General features: G+C 40.1%; 1 protein-coding gene across 10 annotated transcripts in view; it reads right to left on the bottom strand.

Annotated features, from left to right (window-relative positions):
- Positions 1-25,881, bottom strand: part of LOC117431201 (receptor-type tyrosine-protein phosphatase T-like) — a 151,017-nt gene that overhangs the window by 6,559 nt on the left and 118,577 nt on the right. For 5 of the 10 annotated variants that reach the window (XM_059003799.1, XM_059003798.1, XM_059003801.1 and 2 more), the window contains 11 exons: positions 19,885-20,033; positions 18,135-18,212; positions 17,956-17,994; positions 12,763-12,959; positions 7,528-7,615; positions 5,414-5,490; positions 4,936-4,972; positions 4,367-4,464; positions 3,768-3,884; positions 2,705-2,859; positions 2,223-2,358 (listed from right to left, as the gene is read on the bottom strand). In XM_059003799.1, coding sequence (XP_058859782.1) covers positions 2,223-2,358; positions 2,705-2,859; positions 3,768-3,884; positions 4,367-4,464; positions 4,936-4,972; positions 5,414-5,490; positions 7,528-7,615; positions 12,763-12,959; positions 17,956-17,994; positions 18,135-18,212; positions 19,885-20,033 — 1,171 coding nt within the window. The remainder of the gene's footprint in view (positions 1-2,222; positions 2,359-2,704; positions 2,860-3,767; positions 3,885-4,366; positions 4,465-4,935; positions 4,973-5,413; positions 5,491-7,527; positions 7,616-12,762; positions 12,960-17,955; positions 17,995-18,134; positions 18,213-19,884; positions 20,034-25,881) is intronic. The other 5 variants (XM_059003800.1, XM_059003808.1, XM_059003807.1 and 2 more) reach the window with 2 other exon arrangements.

Genomic DNA, 25,881 nt, shown 5'->3' with positions numbered 1-25,881 from the left:
AGTAATGAGTCACGTTCACTCTGCGGACAGAAGATAGACCTTATCGAGGCTCAGTGTCTCTTTACTAATGAAATGAAATGCTTCTCCTGCCCTGCTTACAGCCTGTGGAAATGCCCACAGGGCTGTTAAACCCAGCTTTCTTAGTGTTCTCATTACTTTCATGAAGTTGTCAGTTTCATCCCAGCAGGCTCTTGCATTGCCGAATCTGTGGTCAGATTTATTCAATATACTGAACAGGCATGCATGTTTACATGGTTAAATCACTGTACTGCTGTGGGTTTGATGCTCAGGGTGAGGTGTTAACCAATGCCTATGAGCTCATATGAAACAGGATCCTTAACTATGACTGCCTTAGATTCATTTAGGGATGTTCAGCTTATTATCCGAGTTCAGCCCTTGCTTCGGTTGATTGACTTGGTCTTAATGAAGCACTTCTGTTTTACACTCGCTCCATACGCATTCTCCTACACCATAATCCTTCATCTACTGAAGTAGTTTATCATGTGAAAATGCCCCATTGTAACAAAACCAGCTGCCTTACAGACTTTTTATTCAAATTAAACGGTACACCTGTGGTTTTGACATAAACTAATAAGGCCCTGCAAGACAATATGCAAGGCACCAAGGCAAATCCTGGCTTAAAACAAATCAGAACATTTCTGAACACATACTGGAAAAAAACACACGCACACACTGCAGAGGCATATTTCAGGTAACATGACTTAATCTGACCTCCCTTGCCATTATTTTTCCTGATCTTTTTTCAGAAAGCTTTTAAAAGGATTATTTCTGTTGTCCATGTGCACATCATTAATGCACTGCAAGTCCCCCTGGATTTATCAAACCGTCCTACATTTATTTTGTTTTATTGGCTATATTACTGGCTTGTCTTGGCCCTAACGCCAGTATTGATTTGCATTGATATGCTACGGCTGAAAAAATAAAATAAACTCTGTTTTAACACTGTCAATAGGGAGCTGGGGATGGAAATCTAAGGCAAAGTCCATTCTCCCGAATGACCTTTTGAGACAATTGTGTGAAGTCTTCGATACCGAATCCCATACTATGATATTAAAGCCCTCTATTCAAGCCTTTCTTCATGCTTGCTATGTTATGTAAATGTAGTGAGTTTGCTGCTATATAACGAATGTGTTAAACGGATTTCTGAAATACCTACAGTCAATGTGCAATCTGTCCGTGTATCTGTTGGATTTCTGAAATACCTACAGTCAATGTGCAATCTGTCCGTGTATCTGTTGCTGATGTCTATCCCAGGACACTCTTGTAAATGAGATCTTTGATCTCAATAGTCTAAATCCTGGTTAAAGAACGCTTTATATATTTATATATTGCTCATGGGGATCCCATTTGCATAACTAATACATCAATCACGTGAGAGGTAGCCTACAGACATACAAGTGTGTGGATGTGTGTTCGACATCTACATTATTATTTTATTATTATTTATTTCTTAGCAGACGCCCTTATCCAGGGTGACTTAGAGTCATGCTAAACTGTAAATTATATATATATATATATATATATATATATATATATATATATATATATACACACAGATAGAAACACATGATTAATTTGTTTAAAAAGTAATCTCTAGACATTTCCTGAAATGTTCCATTACCTGCGGTACGTCTATAGTTGAGTATGAATTTCAAGACTGGCTCAGTGACATTCAAAACGGAATAGCAATCTTGCTGCACTAACGAGTGTGACTGGCTGCCATGCTGGAGTGGCCTTTGAACTCTTACAATGACATGACATATTGCTTGGGGTCAAGTTCACGCAGTAACTGCAAGTGTTCCCTGAAGAGCTGCAAGAATCGTTTCAATCTCCTCTGTGAATTGCACACTGAATATACTCAGCTGCTAAGCCCTACCGCAGAGAAATAAACAGCCCCAGCCGTGTTTGGCAGCCACTGATGGAATCGCTGCTGTGCCAGCCCACCCTATAATCCCCAGCCCTCCCCATAATCCCCAGCTCATTTTATGATTGGCCAGGTCCCGTAATAGGGAAAGGGCCTTGCTATGTCATGTGACTTTGGATGCGTCTCTTTCTTCAACCCTGATGTTAATCGGTGAATCCCAAGCCAAACTACATAAAAACATTTTCTTTCCTCCTTTTGTTTGTCAGAAAGCTTGGGGAGTGTCAGTCCTGTAGTCACATGACACAATGGGGTCCCCCTTTTCCTCTTCTGGACCCACCTCAGTCTGCACCATGTTGACCCTCTGTGAGCGAAGCTCGCGGATGCAGTTAAATATGTCCACAACCCCTTCGTTCTCTGCCATGTCCAGCATGATATCAACAGCGATGAAACACCCAGTCCTCCCAGCTCCAGCGCTGGAAATAAAACAAAATGAATCCTGAACAATAAAGCTGAGTACAGAGGCTCACTGCCACAGCACAGGTGCTGCCCTGCATCCTGATTGATTGATGGCTGACTGAGGAACAGCTACATTCTGCAGGATGGCTCTCAACGGAAGGGGTTAGGGAGGGTAAGACACTCCCTTGTAAAATGAGCATGTCTTGTATGTTAACCTAGCAAATTCTATAACCCTAGTATACTGTGCTGCACGTGCATAACATGAAGAAATGCTACCCCAAATACATTCTAGTATGCCTTATACTCCAAAAAATGAACTGCTTACAATTACAAACGGCTGACGGAAACGGCGCACACGTGTACCTGCAATGCACCACGATGGGGCCGGCATCGGGAGGATTGAGGAACTTGACTTGCCGAACGAACCCCAGCAAGCCCGTGGCGTAGCAGGGGACCCCGTGATCCGGCCAGCTGGTGAAGTGGAAGTGCCTAATCTCCCGGATCTCGTGGTGACCTTTCTGGTAAGAACAATAAAGGGCACTTCAGTGAAGCTACAGCCCTTTACCTTTCATTACTCTGTAGTGCAAAGGTATTATGCGATCAAGACAAGAGATTTAAACCAGCCCAAGACCTTATGAAGGGTCTGCCATCTAAAGGAAGCCTGTTTACCCAAAGCTTAGTTTACCCATATTCTTTAAAATATGTTTAATAACATATATCCACAACCCTGTGAAAGCTCATATTTGAATTACAAATAAGAGGCATTTTCTTCTTCCTTTTTCTTGTCTACTGTACTCTAGAGGTGTACTGCTTTTGTCTCTGGTGGGGTAATTTCAATCCTAGTTATTAATGATTTTAGTCAATCCCATTTTGAGTTACAAGGCTTTGGCACTCAGTATCCATGATCCCAATGGATGACACAGTCACAATCAGGTGGCTTTGAAACACTTTGGGGAGGGCGGGGGGGGCTCTGATTGTAAGTGTCAATTTGTAAGAGTCACGATTAGCTGAGAGGTTTGCTTATGCAATCTGCAGTTAACCACTTCAACCTCCCTTTCACAGTAACCGTTTAATTACAATTTGAGATTTTGAACATTTCATTCCCTGCTGCTATTACTGATATGGCACAAATCCACCGAGATTTGAAATATTTTCCTCACGATTTTACCCCACAGAGTAACAGGTTCGCTGGTATTTTATTGTTTTTGATTTGCAGCTTAAAAAGGCAGCGTCCAAAAAGCCTGGTAATTACAGGATACACCGTTTCCATCCTTCTTCCACTGCATAACCCGCAAGGCTCGCTAGTTCACCAGAAAACACTGGTTAACATATTAGGTGCTCCGACATTTGACAACTGATGTACCAGTCTGCGCAGACCAAAGCATTTTACAATTCCCAGCCAGCAAAATATTTTTAAGGAGCAAACCTTTTGAACTGTGAAAGTTCGTATGACATATTCCGCCAGTGGTTCTGTTTCAATGAGTGTCACTTTAATATCTCCATAGAACTCGGTCTCATCTGGCCAGTACCGGACACACTTCACCTGCAAGAAACAAAACTGCAAATCAGTCACAGGACTGGCTTTTTCAGCTACTTTCAGGTAACTTACAGGAGTGTGCATGAAACACAATGAAGACTCTTCAACTGAATCAACTGTAAAATGGTCATTTTCCTTTGTTAATCTTCCCATTACAAAACCTAGCGCTTTATTGAATCTCTTCATGTGATCCAAAATGAAAGTTATACAAACCTGATAGCATGCTGTGTATCAATCACCCAGATCTGGGTCCGTGTGCCAGTGAGGAGGATGTGTCATGTGACAAATAGCTGCTGCAATCTGACTGCATGCAAAAGAATGACATGATTCCTAGTGCATGCTGAGCCGGATGCATGCTGCTCACTAATTCCTGAACTGCGATTTCTTATTACGTTCCAGTGCATGCAGTCACAGATTTCATTATCCTTTGCTCCAAACTGCAGATAAACAGAATAATTGCCCCGTGCGTGTACAGTACTGCTACATACCCTTCCAACCTCCACAAGGTTGGTTACCATGACGATACTGCCTGAATTTTCTTGCCAAATCATTCTCCAGAAATCTCTCACAGTTTCCTGCATCGGACCTAAAGATTAAATTGGGGGGGGGGGGGAGGAGGGGGGATGTGTTAGAAATACAGCCCAATTCCCAATGCTTTAATTCTGTTTTTTTTTTTAAATTAATATAAAGAAGACAATAACAATCTGGAACAGTTATGTGAATCAACTGAGTACAATACATGCGATACAGCAGAGGTGTATTAACAGTACAAATAAATAACTTGTGGGGATGAAAAAAATGACAGGTTGTCAAACGTCAGCAGTACATATTACCGTCTGGTAATGAAAGTGTTAAAAAGAATGACATATCTCTACACTGACAGCTTCTGACCTACTGGGAGATGTATGCAAAGGGACGATCATATCACAAATATTAAAAAAACAGCCAGCCCAAATCGACAGCCCTTCTTCTGCTGTAGTTGCTGCAGGTGGGGTGACTGCATGTGGAATTAAGAAGCTTTCAAGCACCTTTGATCATTTTGGGGCACCCTACTTGCCTTGTGTAGCGATGTAATGACGCGGCCTGTGATAACCCTAAAAGGAAAAAAAAATAAGAAAGTCCTTTCAGAGTCCCTTTTCATCTTAGGAACCAATGTGTAATTTAAAAAAAGATGAATTACAGCGTAACAAAGAATTGATCCGGCCAGTTATTAACTTCTAAACAGACTTCAGTGACCAGCTTTATACATACTATCAAACGTGAAGAAGATCTTTACAAAAGAGGTACTGATATGTTTACAGTCATACAAACTAGGCGCAGCAGAACTCAAAAAGCAGTTCACAGCAATGTAAAGAACAAGCTTTTTAAATGAACGTGATTCACACCTTGCAATTGACCTTGTGAGCAACAACATGATCTCCTCTGCTTCATTCTTCTAAAATCCCTTTTACCCAGTATTCCAAGACCTTACTCTTTGCAAAACAGAGTAGCTGAACTTGATTTTAACAGTAAAATATGCATAGACACCCACTCACGTCTGTGTAGTTTGCATTGATGTAATCTGAATGTGGGTCCCCGTCTTGCAGTTGGAGTCTTACTCTGGTGTGATCATCTAAAAAAAGGGAACACCAAATTACCTAATTATTACTATACTGTAAGTCAATCATTTGTTTAATGCACTGTACAGAAGAGCCACAGCTAAATCTTACCAAGGTAAATATCTTCCTTTTTTTAGTCTGAAATGTATTGCTTTCTCTATATTATCCATTAACAAAAACCACACTTTATATGAGTTGATCATACGTGTACCTATTATCCAATCAGTAATAAAGCCCCACTTGAGTTTTTACTGTACTCTACTGTACTGCAGGTCTTTAAGTGATTGCTCTGTGGCACCTATCCAGGCAACCATTGAGCGAAATCAGTTCACCTTCTCCAAGTCCGGTCGGATTCATCATGGGCTTGACTGCTCAGATTGCTGGCACCAGATCAAAGCTAAATAAGGGTTTTCATTAATAATTATATATATATAATAATTACACTGTTGTCCGAGAGTTGGCTTGTCTCCTTTCTACACCATTTAGTAAAACCCTGGTGTCTGACTTTAGATAAAGGCTCCGATCCGTCTTCTGACTCTTCTGGACATGTTAAAAATGCACTAGGTACTGTTCCCTGAACCTGGTTTCTAAACCGAGTCACAACGAAGGGCCTTCATGTACTAGAAAGGGATCCCTTTGAGCGGATCCCTTTGATGACGATATCAAATGAACATTCATTATCTACTGTACAGGTTTCTTTCCAGTTCTCTATAGCGATGAAACAAATAACAGCAGCATCCCTCCTAAGTGCATTAAAAGTTGAGCATGAATGAGTGCATTAAAAAAAAAAAAGTACACACGAAGCAGAAACTAAGGAGAGATACGGCAGTAAACCTGTCATAGGCTGAAAATGAGCTACACAGCTGAGGAATGAATAAATACCGGGCTGGAACTGAAAGTGTTACCTGTCATTAATATACTGTATATTTACGGGCATTAGATATCGTACCTTAAACAACAGCTTCACACTAACACAATCTGTTCCACAGCAGTGTAGTTACGGAATTTTCATGGGCATTTTGCCGATGCTTGAACACTTAGCTCACAGAACCGTCTGTGTACTGTAGCTAAGCTAACTGCTATTACAGAAACATACTGTGCTGTTTAAAATCACACTATGTTAGACACAGGATCTCAGGGAGAAGGCAATGAGAAATACGGCATTCGAGCAAAGCATGATGACAGTTATACCAACTCACAAAGTACTATAAAACCTGCTCACGTAACCCCAGAGTGCTTTAATCCAGAAAGCGAAGCGCATCCCTGTACCCGAGACAATGCACTGCTGCTCTGAGTAATTCTGTTTCAATATCAGCGAGTATATTGAAATGCATAACTAATCCGCTGCAAATATACTCAGCTTCGTGCATCAACAACAGTAAGTGGATTACTTGTGCTTTGTCTGCGTCTTCTGACACAGATGATGATACATTATCATCCAGTGAAAAGAGGTCAGACATGTAGTGTTTGAAAGTGAGCCCATTCGTTTGCTCTGGGGGGACGTTACACATTGAAAAGCATTTCGAAGAATGACGCTATCAGTAATACATGTTCCCCCAAGAACATGGAAAAACACCATTTGGTGCCCAAAGAAATGGCTAAGCCAATCAGCAGTCAGTATCATTTAGAGATTTGGTCAAATCACTGAAGTACATTCACTGTGTGGGAAAACTTCTGAAGACTATATGCCAAGTTGGACAAGAAGCTCCGAACATATACTGGTAACTTAAAATGCAAGTACATTGCCATGATGCTAGGACCCAAATTAAAACAGACTAAGGCATGTGTCATTTGGTGTCAGGTTTTGCATTACGAAGTGTACATGCTGCAGGTGGAGTGGCATGTTATCCAGTGTTCTTATTGATCGAGACAAACTCAATTTAATCAGGGCACTCTAATTTCAATGCAGAGTTGTTGATAATTTAGATAATTAAATATGACATGTATTTCTAATCCTTTTTAGCATTTAGCATCTTGTTTATGATCGAGGACCCTCCTCAAGGAGCCACCATTCATATTAAAAGGATGTAAGCAAAGCAATTTGTACTCACATGCAATGATATTCCCGTATCTGTTTTTATTCCGGTTTTCCTCTTTCTTGGCGGTATCCCACGGTGCGGCCTGTCCCTCAGATAATCCCTGCAATGTGAACAGCATAGGAAGAGATGGTTAACGAGGACACAGCTCAAACGTAATGGTGCGGAAATTACAACCCAAGATAATCTTCTGCACTTTTGCAATACAAAATGAAAAAGCAATTTTTAAGAGATTGTACAACTTTTATGTTTTCACTGCTGCTCATAATGTTTATCAGGTCAGTAGAGCTGGATGAGGTATAACTCATCATGGCGAGTGGCTTATGGTGAAGATCATGCTTTACAATCTAGGTAAGTGTCACCTTCTCATCTGAGCTTCCTAATTGAGACATACGCATTGCACTTGTAATAAAGGATGTGCTTCCTAATGAAGGCAATCCGTTACTGATGGAATGTACCGCACAGCAACGTGATGCGGAATCAAAGAGTGAATGGCATTTAGAAAAAGTGTACAGTTCTACATTCAGTGTAATGCACATTGATAACATCACAGTGTTCATAGTGGGTCAGATTCTCAAAGATATTTACAAGAAGGCATAAACCCTAAATACAATTTTAAAACAAAGACGAAACAACTCAAGAGTGCTTTACAATCCACGGATTAAAGAGCTTTGAGGCAATATCCCATTGTCGATGCATATCCATCAGCAAGGCCAGTGATTTTCCACTCCTGTTTTATTTCACGCTTCTGTACAGTATATTAAGTGTGTATATATATACACACACACTGTAAATCTCTATATTTTCATGAGCTCACTTTGACAATTAAGTATATTTACTTACTATATTTCCATCTATATAATATTTGTCCTATTGTTCTTTATCTAAAAAATAGGATTAAAAAGATCCTGTTTTTCAGATCTGGTGACTTTAATCACAGTTGAACAATCCTGAGTAATGGATGCAGATGATCTGTGAAGTGGCTCAGATTAGATAGCATTACCAGTCTGCATGGATTACAGTAAAGTGTGATCCATATGGACCCTGCCCTGTTGTGTCCCAGCTCTGGAAAAGGCAGAACAAATCTGTCACTCGTATCCAATGTATTGCGCTTTGTCCTTTTGAAATCAGATCTGGACAAGCGAATTCACAGGGTCTGGCCGAGGGCGTCAGCACATGCAAGGGTCTGTTTTTAAATAGTGTTCTGTTCCATTCTCAATAGAAGTACTGCCTCAGTCGTGTTTCATTATGCTGGATTTATGTTTCGCTGTGCTGTAGGTTTTGGTTGCATGTCCCCATGAGTAAAGAGGGCAAATGTTCACATCCATCCAGCAAAATATGAGCCGTTCATAACAAAAGAACAAATACAGAACTAAAATGTAACATCGTGGGAGGCCGAGGGAACGTGGTGTATATGTTCAGGCAGAAGGGACATCCTGTTCCACAGGATTTGTGCCACTTATTCGGCGTCTTTACTATTTTTTTTTATATTTAAGCCATCTGTCAACTATGAGGGTATTAAAGGTCCCCACAGAATTATTGTGAAAAGGGACAGCGGTATCTTAACACTACATTCATTTTCTGGAAGTGTCTCTCAGTCTGGCAGTCGTCACTATTGAAGTCTATGGGTGTTCGGGGTTCTGGACACACTGGGCCTTGTTTTCAAAGTGTTTCCTCCATTCTTTAATTCACTCCTGTTTTTGGAAAAAATATCACTTAGTTTTTTTTTTTTTTTTGTAAAATTAATATGTATTTTCCCTCTTTCAAAAAACAGGAGTTCATTACAGACTGGAGTAAACTCTTTGAAAATATGGCTCATAGTTCTCACAATGATTTAAGGTTAATGTTTCAGGATACGGTATTGTTTCACTCACCTCCGGGCTGTCACGTTGTCCAGATGCCAGACACGTAGTCCCTGGTGTATTTATTTATTTATTATTTATTTTCAAATATTCTAAGACCATCCTCGTCCGCATATTAAAGATTAATGGTGGAGGAGGTACCCAAATGGTTACTTGCTCTACCACTGCAATGGACTGACAGAGGAAGCCATCTATTAAACAAGTAATTTGAACAGGAGCGTCTTTGATTCTATTGGATTTGGCAATGAAGACACAATGCAGTGAGAGGAACGGGAAGGCAGTTTCCATGGCGACCAGAACCCCACACAAAAATCCTCTTGCGTTCAGCAGCTTGAGTATAAATATTACGACAGCAGTGCATTAGGCCAGCACAAAGCACAGGATAATCACACATTTATGCTAATTACTCCAATTTCATAGTAATTTACAACTCTTTGTCAAGTTTGTTTTTCTCTTTTTCAGTTCAATTGAATGAAAAAAAATATTAGGAACAGCAGCCCAATGGTGCATATTAAGAATTCCCTTCGGACACTAAATCAGATGCAAATCCAAAATGGGATCTGCGGGCATGATTCAATTAAGACAGGATTTATTTTCATGGCTGTTCATTGTTTTAACTCGCTCGCTTTCTTATTTTTTCGAATGCTCTTACCCGAGTCTTTACATAATATAAGAAGACAAAGCCTGCTGTGTTCAGACAGATAATCAGAGGTGTGCAGAAGAGGAACAAGGTGCCAGCTTCATCAAAGCAAAACCCATTTTGTTCTAAAGACGTGCAACAAAACAAAGCTCTTTATTGTGTGCTTCTTATAACCACCGAGCGCCATCTTTTCAACAGAAGTTTCAGTTCGGGAACGCTTGTGTCTGTGTTCTCTCCTTTGAACCTTTTCCTTGAGGGATCGATCCTATAAAGTGACTGTGACCAAACTGCTGTAGCATTATCCACCATTTATGCCATTTATGCTTTGTTATTTATGATTTCATTCTGTATGGATAGGGAGTGCTTGGTAAGGACAGTCATGTATGCTTTTAAGCCAGGCAGATGAGAAATATAATGAACTGTTGCGACTGAGCTCCAGGTGATGTTGGTAGTATTTTTCTTACTGCATGATGAGTATTGCCTCACCTCCGGTTACCCAGTAAATCTCAACGCACTGGGGTTGGGCAACACAATTAAAAACTCATTAGAAACATAGAACACTGTTAAAAGGGTGATAGGCCATCATGGGGAGCCAAGACTCCACAATGACTCAAGGTGACAAGCTTGAGAGCTTCTTCAGCAATTACTGCCTCCAATTCCATCAGGGAATGCGGGGGTGGAAATCTGTGCCAAAGTCTGTTCTCCAAAAGTCCTGATAGAACCAGCATGTATTTGAGACTTGAAAATCCTTTACAATTGCAGCACATAATTCCACTGTAAACGCTTCGGCCTCTTGTTTGTGCCCGTCTCAGTGTAATTGGTGCTTGTAGTGCCAAGGTCCCTGGGAAGTTGAAGGCAGTTCAGACTAACACTCATAACCTTTCATGGACTGTGGGTTGTGGTAAAATCAATAGAGAGGGTAATAAGGTACACATGAGGGAACTCCATGGCTGCTGCTTAGACATGTATACAGTCAATGTTCAGAGTGCAGAAAATGCTTAACATGCCTATATATTTGAGGCTAGCAAGTCAAGACTGTGACACCAAGGGGGGAAAACAAACAACACTTGCCATGACACTGCCAGTGGGATGTAGGGACAGCATGGGCAGCCAGATTTAACCTGACAATAACTCTGCAGGGTGATTACATTGTTCTGCAGGGATAAATCGCGGTTGGCTCGTAGATTTGTTGCTTTGGAGAAACATCAAGTCATGCTAACCGAACTCCTACGATTCGCCCGCTATCAGTCTGTTAAATCCGTTGGCTTTCCCTTTGTGTCTAAAAACAGACTCACAACAGAGGGGCTCAGTTTTTGATTAGTACAAAATCATGTCTGGTATTCTACCTGAATAACAGATTCATCTGTTACAGTATGTGAGGGACAGTCCATTTACACAAACGCAAGCAATACAGATGGCAAGAGTTTCCAATGTTTGGTCCACCCTGTACACGTACAGTAAATCTCCTTTTCTGCTTTAGCGACAGAGACAGATATTGTGATTAAAGCTCCAATGATTTCATACAAGAGTGAAAAAAAAGTTGAGTAGTATATATAGCACATAGTGAACATTGGAGCTGTGATATGCCTGAAACTGGGAGACAAATCAGGTTAGAAAAGAAAAGATAGGGGGAAAGTTAAATAAAATGTCTCATATGACAAATGACCCCTTTGCAAAGAAGAAAACTAATGGAAGTAAAATGATTCTTTGTTTTATCGATAAAGACAGAGTAAGTTATGAGATCATAACTATGTATCCAAAGTATGTAATGGAATGGAAGAAACACTGAAATTAAAAGTTGAAAGAAAGTCTATGCATTGAGTTTCATGTCATACTTTTATCCTGGTTAAAACTAAAGCTTTCTTTCCTTATTTCCAGTAAAATAAATAAAAAAACCATTCAGTTTGAGGCATCATTCCTCACTGTAACACCATGATTCACTACGATTCTCCTGATGCCACAATGAAAAGTAGTATTAAATAATAACCGAAACAAAAACTATTGAATTTCTATTGTTCTGTTTGTTTTTCTGCTCTTGTTAGAAGCAGGCTTTTCTTTTTCAGAAATTACATTCAATCTAATCCAAGGGTTGAAAACATCATTAGCAGTGTCATGTGTCCAAGACAAAACCAGATCTTCCCACACTGCTGTCCTAACGGTGCTGCATGCCAGGGAACAGGAATCAGTGGGAGTGCACATGATAAAAGGGAGCTGCATTACTGAAAACCACTCGCCAACAATCCAGCAACTTTTTTCCACTCCATGCATTTCATCCTGAAGAGGTTACTGTGTGTTACAAATGCAAACACAAAGCAATGTATATGATTCAAGGCCTCGCTCAATCGTGGAATTGCTTGGAGAGACGAGGCCAAAGCTTGGCGAGAGAAGGCCAAAGCAATAGATGCAATAAAAAGAGATTGAAGGAGCTCTTGAATGCTGATGTCTTTAAAAAACGCCTTGACCTGCGGAAAACAACCAGCTTCCAAGTGCTGATCATAGCCAAAGTATTTTTAATAATGTGCTCCGTGGTGATCCTGAATTGCAGCTCAGAATGGTATTACACCACAATGTGAACCAACAATCACGTCTTAATTCTGTTGCACATTTTTTAAATATATATCTTTTTTTTTTTAAATCACGTTGGCATTAGGGTATCCAGTTCAGCCTCAGGCTGGATTAACACAATCGAAAAACTAAATAAACAAATCAGCCTTTGTAAGTGGAGATGTATTTTAGAAGAGTACTGACCATTCTTACCTCATACTCCTCCTTAAACCCGTATCCCTGTCCACACTTCATCTGGGTGATGTGCTGCAGCAGATCAGCCACGCGGATTGCCGGCTGAAACTGGCCAGCTTGGTAAGACATCTCCACAGACTCGCAGCCCCCGTAAGGGTAGGTCTGGATCGTCAGGGTGGGCTGGCTCATCTCGCTGTGGCTGTTGTCTGCAGCGGGAAGGAGGAGAATGTGACAGATAGACAACATCTTCTTACTGAGGATCCAGTATACTGAGATAAGGCAAGATGGCCAAACTATATATATTGTAACCACAAGTTCCATTGTTGGCTATATTACAGTGCTGTATATCCATACCAGACCTCAGGGAGCCGCTGTACAGCTATCCCCATGCTTGAGCAAGTTTGTGTTTGGAATATGAAACGTGTTTCATTTCAAAATCAGATTACATGAATTAAAGTAGGTATTAGGATGTGTGATATTTAATTAATTCACTTAAGCTTATCTATGAGGAGGAAAAGAAAATCATTTTCACATTCCAATTCATTTTTAAGGTTGGCTTATACCAATTTCTGACTTTGACGTAGATTATGATTTTCAAGAGCAACGTATTGCATTGTTGCTAATGAGGGTATTACTAAGGCTACTGTAAGTGCAAAGTGGGTATAAATTATAAACTCATTCTGGATAACAACCTAAGCTACCATGCAACTGTTGAAATCGGTTTATCAAAGTAGGGCTATTTACATGTTAATTATCTTGAAATGCTGCAACACATAAGATTCACTTATAATCCTGTCTGTCCTCCGCATCTCTTATCTAATATGAACACGTTTGTAGGACATGCTCATGCTTTCTAGCTGCTATCAGACACAACGCAGGGACTGATCATCATGCTGCTCTGTAGCATTAGAAGGGCTGGACAGTGGCTGTGGCACAGAGAGTGCAATTTAATGTAGTCCTCTAGAGGTTAGCTAGGATGGGAACCCATTGAGAGCTGCATCTCGTTTCCAAGGGGCTCCTGGAAGATGCACATGGCAGCAGCACACACTCACTACATATAAACAGCATTTGCACAGTACTGGACTTATTGTTATCATACTCATGGGTGAGATTTACACCCAGTTCTCATTGCTACGGACCAGCCTTCCTCCTTGATATAACCCACAGAGGTTAGGTGCTGTAATAGATTAAAAGCGGCTTTTAAAAAGTACCACCAAGAAACAAAACAAACAGCTGTGATAAATGAATTTTAATAAATATATAGCAATTGTATACCGTTTCACCCATTGCCACGTTGAGTAAGTTCTGTTGAAAGGTTAAACATGGTGGAGAGGGTGGTCCTGCAGTCTCACAATCAGTCATTCCTAGGTGGGCTTTGTGGAATATCAATACTTACCTTGTCGGGACACACTGCTTCGGAGAACATTTCATTAAGCTTGTCTTTAATGTGTTTCGTGTATCTTGTATTTTGTTATTAATTAAGCTCATGGCACGGGCTCTTCTCATTTTGTCTGATGTGCTAAATTACAATGTATTCCTTTCGGTCAGATCATTTTGCAGCTTTTTATTAAACATGCTCATTATCACAGTGTGTAGATCCTCCCCTTTCTGTAAATAACTGGTTTGCAAATGTATGTTCTTCAAGTTTTTTCGTGCGTGTGTGTGTGTGTGTGTGTGTGTGTGTTTCTTTTCTTTATCATGTTCTTTTAATGAGATTTTCCAGTTCATTAGTCCTCTCATTCGTATCTTTTGTTTAATTTCCCTAGAGGCTGTTACAGCCCCACTGAGGATGCTCAGGAGTGTCATATATAGATACACACACACACACACACACACACACACACACACACACAGAAAGTGGGAAGCCTGTCTAACACAACCTATTTTCCGATTGCTCATACGATGAGTTCAAAAAAACCCAACAGGTGGTTGGTGGGTGGTGGTTGGTGCTTTATTCCTGGTTAAATCCCAATAAACGTCAATGCTATTCTATCTTGGGCCCATGCGCATACCCCAGCTCATTATTAAACACAGGCTCCCCTCTACGGTTCCCCAGGTCACTGCAGGGAAGCAGAAGCCGCTTGCTGTTGGCCCTCACTGATTGAATGAAGACAGGGTCATGGTGTACTATGCAGGTGACAGAAGACTCTACACAACCTTCTGACTATCGCGGTAAGACCTTCAATCTGTAGGGCACCGACATACAAGCTGTCGGGTTTGCATTATCTCCAACCTGACATCTTTCCCTGTGTTTGTTGCCAAGGAAACGTTAAAAAAAAAAAGACAACCCAAAGGGCACGAGACCAGCCTATGTATCCAAAGAACAAGCGACTGAAATAATAGGCTGTGTTAGTGAAGGGCTGGGATGACTAGTCGAGATGTGTTTATTCATTACACAGTGTACACTTCAAACACTCTCCTGTTTTAAAATCTCTCTCAATCAAAAGCTAACGATTAAAACACTGCTGTTCTGCTTTTGTTTTTTTGTTTTTCTTAAGCAATGTGCCACTCACTGGCTGGCAAGATAGAACAGGCCGCAATGCACCCATAATGACTTGTGGATTATATACAATCACATATACAGTGCTAACCAATGACTGACCCACAGGACTGAAAACATCATGGATGGGGTCAATGAGGCTTTCCTCAGTAGTCACCAGTACCAGCGGTGGTTTCTACTGTGGTATCTACTCTGGCTCCATAGAGTCATGGTTCATCTTCCAAAATAAAGGATATTCCTCTATAAGGAAGGCAACCTCAAATTAAACAGTCCTTTTGTAGACTCCACACAGCATATACAGCAGTAGCCAAATGTCTTCAAACTGGCATCCAGTATCATAAATATTTATATTAAAAAGAGTGAAATCATACTCTTACAGATGGAAGAAAAGGAAAATAAAATGGAATAATAAACATTAATAAAACGTACTAGCCTGGATGCAAAAGCTTAACAAATTCTTTTTTTTCCCCCACCTAATATAACTTGAAATGTTTAGTGCTGCAATTGCATAAATCAGCAATTATTTGCAGTACATTATGGCTGAACAGCCTTGCTCCCTACCATTAACAATCATTAAGCGTCACCCTGTAATGCATTTGACAGCTCTTTGTGTGGAAAAAGGTAATGGCAACTTAAACTGCATTAAGAATGAGGTTCATTGGTCCCTGAGTGGCTCATCCAGTAAAGCGCTGACGCTGGGAGTGCAAGATGAATCACACAGCTTGGACGGCACCAGTTTGCGTCCGGGCTGTGCAAAGAGGCTGAACTTTGCTGGGGACCCCGAGGGGGTGTCACATTGGCTCTGACGCTCCCAGGGTGGGGGTTGGGAAACCGGCAGGGATTGCTTCTCCTCATCGTGCAACAGTGAACCCTACTGGCCAGACACGAAGCACATTCAGAGTGGATAAGAGGCTGATCTCTGTGAACTGTAGCCCCGCCCACCTCTGCCAGCGATTCTGGCTTTAGGCTTGTGAGATTGGAGGACGCTCACACGCCCTCAGAACATCTGGAGAATAAAAACATAATTGGACATTCTAAACTGGGGGAAAATAAATAAAAATAATAATTGGTCACTGTGGATCCTAGAAACACCTCCAAATTCATGAAGCCAGATGGTGAACTCATTCAAAGTTTTTTTTTTTTTTTTTTTTTTATATCTTACATTTTCAAAATAATTCAGGTTTGTTCTTTTGTTTTCAGTATTGACCATCTCCCATTATTGGAAAACATTAGCACTGCAGAAAGTTTAGAAAAGGAGATTCTCAAAATACTGGCCAAAAGCTTCAGGCGAAAAGCTTCAAAATGGAAATTAACCTGTATTCTTTAGCAAATATGACCAAATATGGTATATCATAAGTAACATACAGTACTGCAAACGTTACGCAAGCTTCAGGAGGGCTGGGCAGACTAGTTTCACATTATGAAGGAGCAGACAAGGATGAGAATTGTTTCCAGTGGTTGTGTGCAGTGAGAGTTGAGACTAAAAGAACCAAAAGGTATACTTTTAAGTGCATGTTGTAGCGATGCTTTAATTCAGCATTGCAGAGTTGAGAACAAGCAAAGCAAACTATTAATTGTGAAACGAGATGATTATGGCGTGTACTACAATCAATTTACACAGGCCTTACAAAGCAGGTTTTCCAGAGAATCAATACACGTTGCAAAAACAAGAGAGACATACTCTCCATTACTTTGTCAGCTTTTCTTTCTTTCTTTAACACCACACAATCCCTGTGCGTCTGCACTTGTCGGCCGGGCATAAGATGAAGTGAGGAAACCGTCCAAGCAGCAATCGCCACGCTCTGGTGCATTTCTTTGAGCTCCTTTTGGAATCTGCTCTGAATTCAGTCAAAGCCAAAGACAGAACGACCGGGGAGAACTATAGTCAGAAGTAATACCATTTCTAAAATGCTCAACATCTGTCATGTTACCAAGAAGACAAGGTATACGAGTTTAACAAAATAAACTATTTCAGTAACGATCACAACTACAAGGGCCATTATTTCAACAGACAGCAGCGGCACTATAATATTAGCACTGCAGTATCAGCACGGTTAGAATTTCAGCCTCGTTTGGGGAACGCCGTTTCGAGGCACATCTGTCGCATGCACTTACACTATATTAGGTTTATGGCCATGTGTTTCATTTACTGTTGGGCTAATGGCACATTTCCATTTTCCTGGAACAAGGCTAGTGCGCCATGTATATTAAATACCAATAAAGACGCTACTAAAACATAGGATTTGCATATTCTAAATTGTGAAATGTGTTTAGTTTTCCCAAGGGAGAATTTACATGCCATTAAACAAAAAGATGTGCTTACATCTACCACGAAAAAGAGGATGCTGGATTATTCATGCATCTTCAGTCATGCATATTCAAAGAGGAACGTGAACTTGAATGCAATAAAGTTCATGCGATTCTGAAATTATATAAACACCAAGAACATTAAATGGTGCACTTAGTATTCAACTGAGACTCATCTGCAAGAACATACCCAAGGAATCAATTAAAATGACAGTATGACACTGCTATCCACATAGACGCTTCTAAAATGTACCGTTATGCTATGTGTTTGCAAAATACAAGTTGTTACCTGGTAGCTTTTAAAAGCAGATTTCAAACTGTTTTGCTCTTGAGACTCACTTGGAATGGTTTTGTAAGTTAACATTAATAAAAAAAGGCTGTTTTGAATTGCTTACCTAAAGCTGCTGCAGGAGGAGGGGCTGGGTCAGGTGACACTAGAATGGCATCCGCAAGGAGGAAACAAAAGCGAGTGGAATGTATTATTGCCATACGCACACGCAGCACATCTCATACTCCAGCGCTAGCATGTGTAATAAACAATTACTGTGCGTGCACTACAGCAGCACTCCAGTACCTGAGTAGTAGGAATTCAACAGGGTTTTGCTTTGAAGGGTTTTACTCTGCACAGAAAAGGAACAAGGAGAGGAGGTGGCTGGGAAGGCAAGAAAACAAGACATGTTTAAAAACATCCGAGGAACGCCAACACAGCTTAGCAACACACTGCTACAGAGTAGGGGTGTGCAGGAACCATGGATGGCAGGGTAATGCCCTCCCACCATCACCACCACTACAACTTCTGCACCCCCGTATGTCTGTAGCTTAATACAGCATTAGAAGACACATAGTACAAAACAAAATCCTTAACAAATGCATCATATTAACAAGGTATTGTAAACGCTGAAATGTTATTTGCAATATCATCCATGTCATTTTTAAAGCCTAACTTAATTAGCATTTAATTTGCGGGGAATCAGTTTCTTGCCTCATTAAGGATTACCCACGTCTAATCGAGCCTGCACTGCCTTCTTGTACTGTATTATAAAATACAAATAACCTTGTAGCCAGTCATCTGTTACAGAGTAGCAGTTATTGTACTTTCTGCAATGCCGTGGACATATCACAGCTTACATATATATATATACAGTATATATAATCAAATATGCTATGATTGATTTTTAGAAGGCGTTTTTCTTATAGATTATGATTCTGTGTGGTGCCTTATCTTGTGTAAAAGCCATATTGTCAGGACTGCCAGGATGACATTTCTAAAGCTGGTGCTGCAACACAGCCCATCCCAACATGACAGAAGAAAGCGTTCATAATAAAAGCATGGAGGGGTTTGTTTTTGTGAAGGTTTGGGCTAACTCCGAGGAGACTGTGCTGCTCTGTCTTCGGACAGCAATGTCTAATGGCAAGCAAACAGAAGTGCTGTACAAGTGACACTGTTTGGCATACAGTCCAAGCCAAATGGGTTGCATCTGTGTTCAGTATATCTTCTAGAACTGATGGTCTCTATTTACACTGGTATCTGATATCTGCAAAGGTTCCATCCCTCTGGACTGCACATTCATATTCCTCCAATATACTAACCGTATGAGATTACATAAATAATACCAATCCCTGCGCAATTCTTTTAAGTCCCTTTGAAATTATAGAATGAAAACAGTTGTCTTATTGAATTGAGGATGGAGGGGTGATGCTAAACCTTGCTTAGAACATGCATCATGATCCAAGCTTTATTATTCTTTGGTTCAGGTTCGAACCTTAAGTCTTTTTTAATGAAATTGATGCAAATCAAAGTCAGATAAGAGCTGCATACTGAGACTGGCAACCACGCCGTACTTTCCTGATAATTCGAGATGTAAGAAATGCAAAAGGATAATAACTGTATTGAGAATAGAAAACAGAAACACATTTTAAATGCACGGCATGTGTCTTTTAATTACACTGTAATAGCACAGTAATTACACACGTGGCTGTGTAGTTACAATGCAATGACACTTAGTTACAGAATGAAAAACGTTGGCAGTTGCTTGTGTCTTTTGCAATGACGCTGTATTTAAAAATGTAGTTGTGGATTTACTATATAATCACACATGCAATTACAGGGTAAATATAGAGCAGTCAAAAAAAAAAACATGTAAAAGTGTCAGCAGATTTTTTAAATCAATAAATAAAGCAAATAAAACCAGACTGATTGTGGTTTTGCTCAACTAGCAAATTCTAAAGACCGGTGCTAACATTAATGGCTTGTAACAATGACCTCTGACATCAGGGTACATGCACAGAAGTGTTGAATCTGGAAAGAGAAGCAGGAGACTTACAGAATCCATTGATGTCCTGGGAGCTGGAGGAGAAGGCCTCGTCTTTGTGGAGGGTGCTGACTTTGTTGGAACTCTTTTCAGCCGTGGCGACCGGCTCCATCTCCCTCTGGGTAGTCGTCTGAGTCTCCTTTTGCTTTTTTGCAAGTTTCCTTAAGGTTTTGCAAAGCAAGCGAGACAGTTTTATTCATGGTAAATCTGACACATGACTAAATATACTCATGCTTTAAAAATGGTGAATACTGATTGCATTAACTCTTTCTGGTACTAAATAATTTTACAGAAAGTGCCCCAGGATAACTCATTAAATAGTGTCGTCTTCTGAAATCATAATGGGGATAGATATACATATTAGTATATTAGATATGTTAACTGGTCTGCTGTGTTGAGTGGAGGTGTATTTCCTACATAGCAAAAGCAGTCTGCAGTTTTAATCAGTTTATCTTGTATTGTTAAAAGAGTAAAGATTAAACACTAATTGACGTCCCCTCAAATTGCGACCAAAATTCTTTTTATGGACCTGGGGGTGTTGATAAGAGCTCATCCAATCGATGCAACAGACAAAGGCCAGTATAAAGTGTATGCATTGTAAGTGGCTTCGGTGGAATAATTTTATAGCAACTAAAGCTAGTAGTACATTTTTAAAGGCGATCTTTCCTTTTTCCATGATTGGATTAGAAAGGTTTGCCACATGGAACAAAGCAATTTAGACACCGGTCACTCCAGAGTAGACTGCTTACACTGAAAGTACTATTCCAAGTCATTAAGAGCTTACAGGCCGTTTGTTTCAAAAGCTTAGAAATAATGTCCCTACTGAAGTGGGATTCATTTGCCCTAATGAAACTTTTACTGTATAGCAGATGTACTTTACAAACCAGAACCGTCCTCCTTAAATCCCAGAATGACTGCACTATGCACTCTTTCATTAAATAGCTGTTTGAAAGTATCTTTTCAGGCGATGCCTTTAGGGTTTATTCTGTAAATGGAAATTTCCACTGCAAAAAGCCCCGCACACACAAACACACAGTAGGACTCGTTGAAGGGCAAAGCAGTGCACAGCACAGCAGGGTATTCCCGAAGGAAAGATATACAGCACAGCTCTGTGATACATTAAAAGGGATACTTATACCCATTTACGTTCTCTATGATTCTTTATAACAAAAATACATTTTCAACCACTTCCTGGTGTCAGGTGGTTTTAGAAATTACCACTAGGGGGGCATGAAGGTGTCAGTTCTGCTGCCTCTAGAGCTATGAGTTAGTAAATGGAAAATCTCAAGTTTCAGAGGGGACCGGAATTAGAGTTGCACACCCCATGTCTACCATGTCTACCCTCTAAGTACATCAGGCACACCCGAGTGTAACCATTAACCTGCCCCTCTCTACAGCACTCTGCCCCTAGTGGACTTAAGACATACTGTATTTGCTCTACTATTACCAGACTATTAAAACTAGATATTTATTTCAAACATGTGGATACTGGCTCTTGGTATAGCCAGAAAGCTTGCCAGTATAGTATTGCTATCTGTGCAGTCTGACACAGTGTCTATTAATTGGACTGAGCACATTCTTCATCCCATTTCATGCACTGAGCTGATCCTAGTGTATTAGCACAAGTTCAGTAGCTCAGCTTTATTTCTGAAAGCTCTCGTTTCGCCCATTTTACAGTAAGGGGTCACCAATTGTATCCAGCTTGTTACATCCAGAACTCATTACTGCAATCTTGAGTATGATGAAGAGGGCTTCTTTAAAAAAATAAACAGTCAGATATCTTTGTGTATATTTTATAAGAAGAAGGTATATTTTAGTTATCAGCTGTTAAATTGCACTCATTTTGCCCTGGGCATGTAATTAAGGTTCTTAATGGAGAATGAGGTTGTAATCACTGATGGTAGAAATACAGTAATAATGAGGACATATGGGTTGGGACTCAGAAAAATTCCAAAACAAATTAGAGATTGTTGGCAACAGGAACGGGGGGTATTGGTTTTCAAAACAATTACTAAGGACTGTATGGAGCTGACGCAGTTCAGCAGTTAACCCTTCCCAAACATGCAATGGATCTTCTAAAATGTGATCAAAATACAGCATCCTGGCATCTAAAAAGTCAACCGAAGAGCCTCCTCAAGCACTTTGGGATGCATTGGTTTGCATAACATGGGTGCTCAGACTGCCCTGTTTTGCTGGCGGAACAGCGGTTGTATTTGATCTCAGTTAATATAAGGTTTTTGAAGTGGTGTGCCTGATTGGGTCAAGCGTTGGGATCTGAGACTCTGTGAGCGTGTGGGTTGAAGTTATAGTATTTAGAAGGTGAGCCCTCAAGGGAGGGCTATTGATCTACCACTGTCTTCAATTGCAGCCTGTGTCATCCCCAAATCTACACCTTTTAAAAATGTATCTCTGCCTGCCTTTCCTTGTTAGACGAAACCAGACACCACGGCATAAAACCCTGCCACTTCTTGCAAATTTACTTTTTGAAACTGTCTAAAAATACTAAAAAATAAAATAATAATAGTCACAGCTATCGGATTCAATCAGTCTGTTACCCAAAGGATCTGTCATCTGAGTTTCGAGCTCTATAATATAATTGGTGCCATCATAGAAAACATGTGGGTTTCTTCACTCCTAAAAGGTCACAGAGAGCCTGATTGTAGGAATTTTCTCAATTGCACGGCCTACTGAATATTTTCTGAATAGGCTCATTTAAATGACAAATGTCCTGCATATAGTAAGTGGCACTGAACTGCAGATAATCCTTATTTAATGAATGTCAGAACAGCACTTAATTAAACGGGAAGGTTATTTTTTTCAGAAAATCCATCTTATCCCTGTTTTTTTTTGGGGGGGGGGGCACTAACTTTGTTAATTGCAGACTATTTAATAATTGGATTACAGCATAATTATTATTCTATATGTTAATCTGTTGCAGAGTCTGTAAATCAATCGGTTTACAATGCATAACTGGACTGAAAGCGGCATTGAAAAAAGTCAGACGTGCTACTTAAATGATTGCTTGGCATTGTTAAAATAAACATGGCAGGTACTGGCAATCATATAAAACCACGCCATGCATAAACAGAATGTTGAGTTTGGGTTTCATTTTCAGCATTCAAAACCCTTGTTTAGCAAACGAAAAAATATGTTTGGCGAATCAGGGATTCCTGCCAATGCAAAGGCACAGAGCTGAAACTGTACAGATACAAATACTTTCAATGCAACAACATGAATAAAGAGGCGGACAAGCCCGCGAGGCTTATGAAGATATATAGAGATATAGATCAAGGTAATGAGAGAAAGGCAGGACAACAGGGAGACAGAAAGACGTCTCCAGTATACCAACGCAGACTTTTCTTTTCATAGTAGAAAGAATGAAGAGAGACCAAAAAAAAAAACAACACTATTTCACCAAGCTTCTGTCTGGGAACGAGTCATTCTTCAGATATTACATTTGTAACTCAAATGGATCTTCATTTGAAACTGCTGTATAGTTGTGAGGGCTGTGTGCGTGTCAAAATGCTTTTAATGGCAGCCGGGTTGATGGTCTTGACAATAGCCTGTAGGTAACACCACAAGGAAGAATGACAGCTGTTTGAAAAATTCTCAGAGGTAGAACTCAGGGGGCGTTTCATCTGTATTTTAAGAACCGTGTGAACCTTAAATCTATTATACACTCAGTAAATATCCCAAAGCTACAGGTTCAAATCCAAAAATCACTGCAAGAAATAAAATAAATCCCAGGCCTCATTAAAATGTCTGAGATATGGTTCAATTATAACCCGGATTCAGGCCGCCACATTTTCAGAATTGATCCAAGCTTCTTATCTACTAAAACCCCTTGCTTTTATGTTTTGGATTTGCAAAACAGAATGAAAACACTTTGTAAAGATTAAATACTTAAGAGCATGCTTGCCCAACTGGAATATTAAATTAGTATGTCAACAACAAAGTATTCACACGCAAGTTAACGCGCTCTGTTGTCATTTTGTTGTTTGATCAAATAATCTTCCTGTACCAGTTAGGGATAGCAACTAGAATAGCTAGAGCACTGAAAGATAAACTTGGTATGGCTATGCAAAATAAAGAGTCTAATTATTATTGTACTCCTCTTCTGTGACCTCAATAGAGCTCTATAGATCATGTCTAACTTCCAAGTGCACCAGGTACACCAGAGTGTAACCTCTAACCTATCCCCCCTGCAACACTCTGCCCCTAGTGGGTGTAAGAAATGCAACATGTGTTCTTTGTGGAGATTGTTGCAGATTGTATTCAGTTAGACAACCCTAATTTACTAAAATGTCTTATATCAAAAATGGCATACAGATATTATATATGGGTATACCAGTGACTGGGATGGATTGATGGTCTGCTGTATTAAGTAAAAGAGCTAATAACAATTTCAACCCTTGACGAACCATTGACTTATTAATTGGCTAATACATATATATTTGTAATTGGTTTCAAGTGATTACGTTTCTGAGAATGTAATAAAACCTCGAGCTAGCCTTTTAAATCTGTGTCTATCTATATACAGTGTATGTGTGTGTATATATGTGCAAATGCAATTTAGATGCATCTTTTTTTTAAAGTACATTAGCAAAGCACCATCTGTGCATGAGGAAAGTGTATTTAACAGAGAGAGGCTCCATTCATTTCCATTACAAATATTTTGTATTTTCTATACAACAGTTTCTGAAAAGTAAAATAAAAAATAAAAAAATGCCAGCAACTTGAGGTCATAAGAAGTATTTCAGAAACCGCAGTCAGTTCTCCTCAAAAGATCTATCAGTTTGATTTTTTCCCCACTCAGTGTCCAAAGCTATGCCATCCAGTTCAAACCACTCATCCAGAAGCAGGCTCTATGAGATAGACAGCAGGTGCTATATAATTCAAATTGTCTTGTATTGTCACACCAGATTGTCCAGGGATGTTTCACTGGGTTTAGGGTGAAGGCTGGAGAAGATGTCCTAACTGTATCTTCTTGGAATGCTCTTCCAGGGGCGTGATGCTACAGTCAGTGCCTGGTCACCAAAGAAGGATTTCTTCTGGTGTAGGGCAGACCCAGACCACCACAGACCAGGCACTTCTCATGAGGAACAGCTCTTCTTTACTGCACAGGCACTTTGAGGAAGCATGGCGCACGACTCGTCCGATCAGGAAACCCAACCCCGCCTCCTCTGTACTGATTACTCCCAATGCTTTCTGCACCGCGCAGCCCTCGAAATCAGACGGAGCACCTTTGTGGTAGATATAGTGGACCAGAATGTGCTGGGCCGTTTGCATGCTACTAGCCAAGAAAGGGATTCTTGTTCAGGTTGCCATGAATATTATTAGCCTCTTGTTTGGTCTTTCAACTTGAGTTACCTTCCGTTTCTTCCTGGCGCATGTTGGGGTATAAAATCTGAGTCACAACTAAGGCAATGACATCATTTTTAAATTCAGAAAAGTAAGCCAAGCACTCTGAAGGAAGGGAGTGTGTGAGTGTGTGGTTGCCCAGCATTTTAAATCTAAAATTAAATGTGTCATCAAAACTGTCTGGGTTTAATTCAGCCCTTTATGTAGAGGTATGTAATGATTAATGATATAGCCAGGAGGGGGAAAAAAAGCATTTAAACGATTCAATACAGAATCCTTTTAATTTTCCTAAACTGTGAATTTTATGGCAAGGAAAACTGAATGAAAATGACATATACAGTACATAGACTAATTAAAAAGCAGTCTGTGCAATAAAAGAACATTCATCACATCTCATCACTGCACTGCAGTGGCTAGTCCAAATAAAAGTGAATTATGTATCAGTCAATTGCACTTCTGAGTCTTGTAAATGTGTACTGCACTGGCCCGGACATAGGAAAAAGAAATTTGGCAACATGTTGACAAAACTATGCTTTTCTTTCATATTGATAGCATCCGACCACTGTAGTTTAATTGCAAGCAACAGAATTCTGTATTCTACTGTTAAACAATGGGGGTCTTCATTACTGCAATAAAATTGCTTTGTTC

Source organism: Acipenser ruthenus, chromosome 29, assembly GCF_902713425.1.
Source record: "Acipenser ruthenus chromosome 29, fAciRut3.2 maternal haplotype, whole genome shotgun sequence".
In the NCBI taxonomy this organism is placed as follows: Eukaryota; Metazoa; Chordata; class Actinopteri; order Acipenseriformes; family Acipenseridae; genus Acipenser; species Acipenser ruthenus.
The sequence above is the reverse complement of the archived record's forward strand: the minus strand, read 5'-3'. Positions and strand labels throughout refer to the sequence as shown.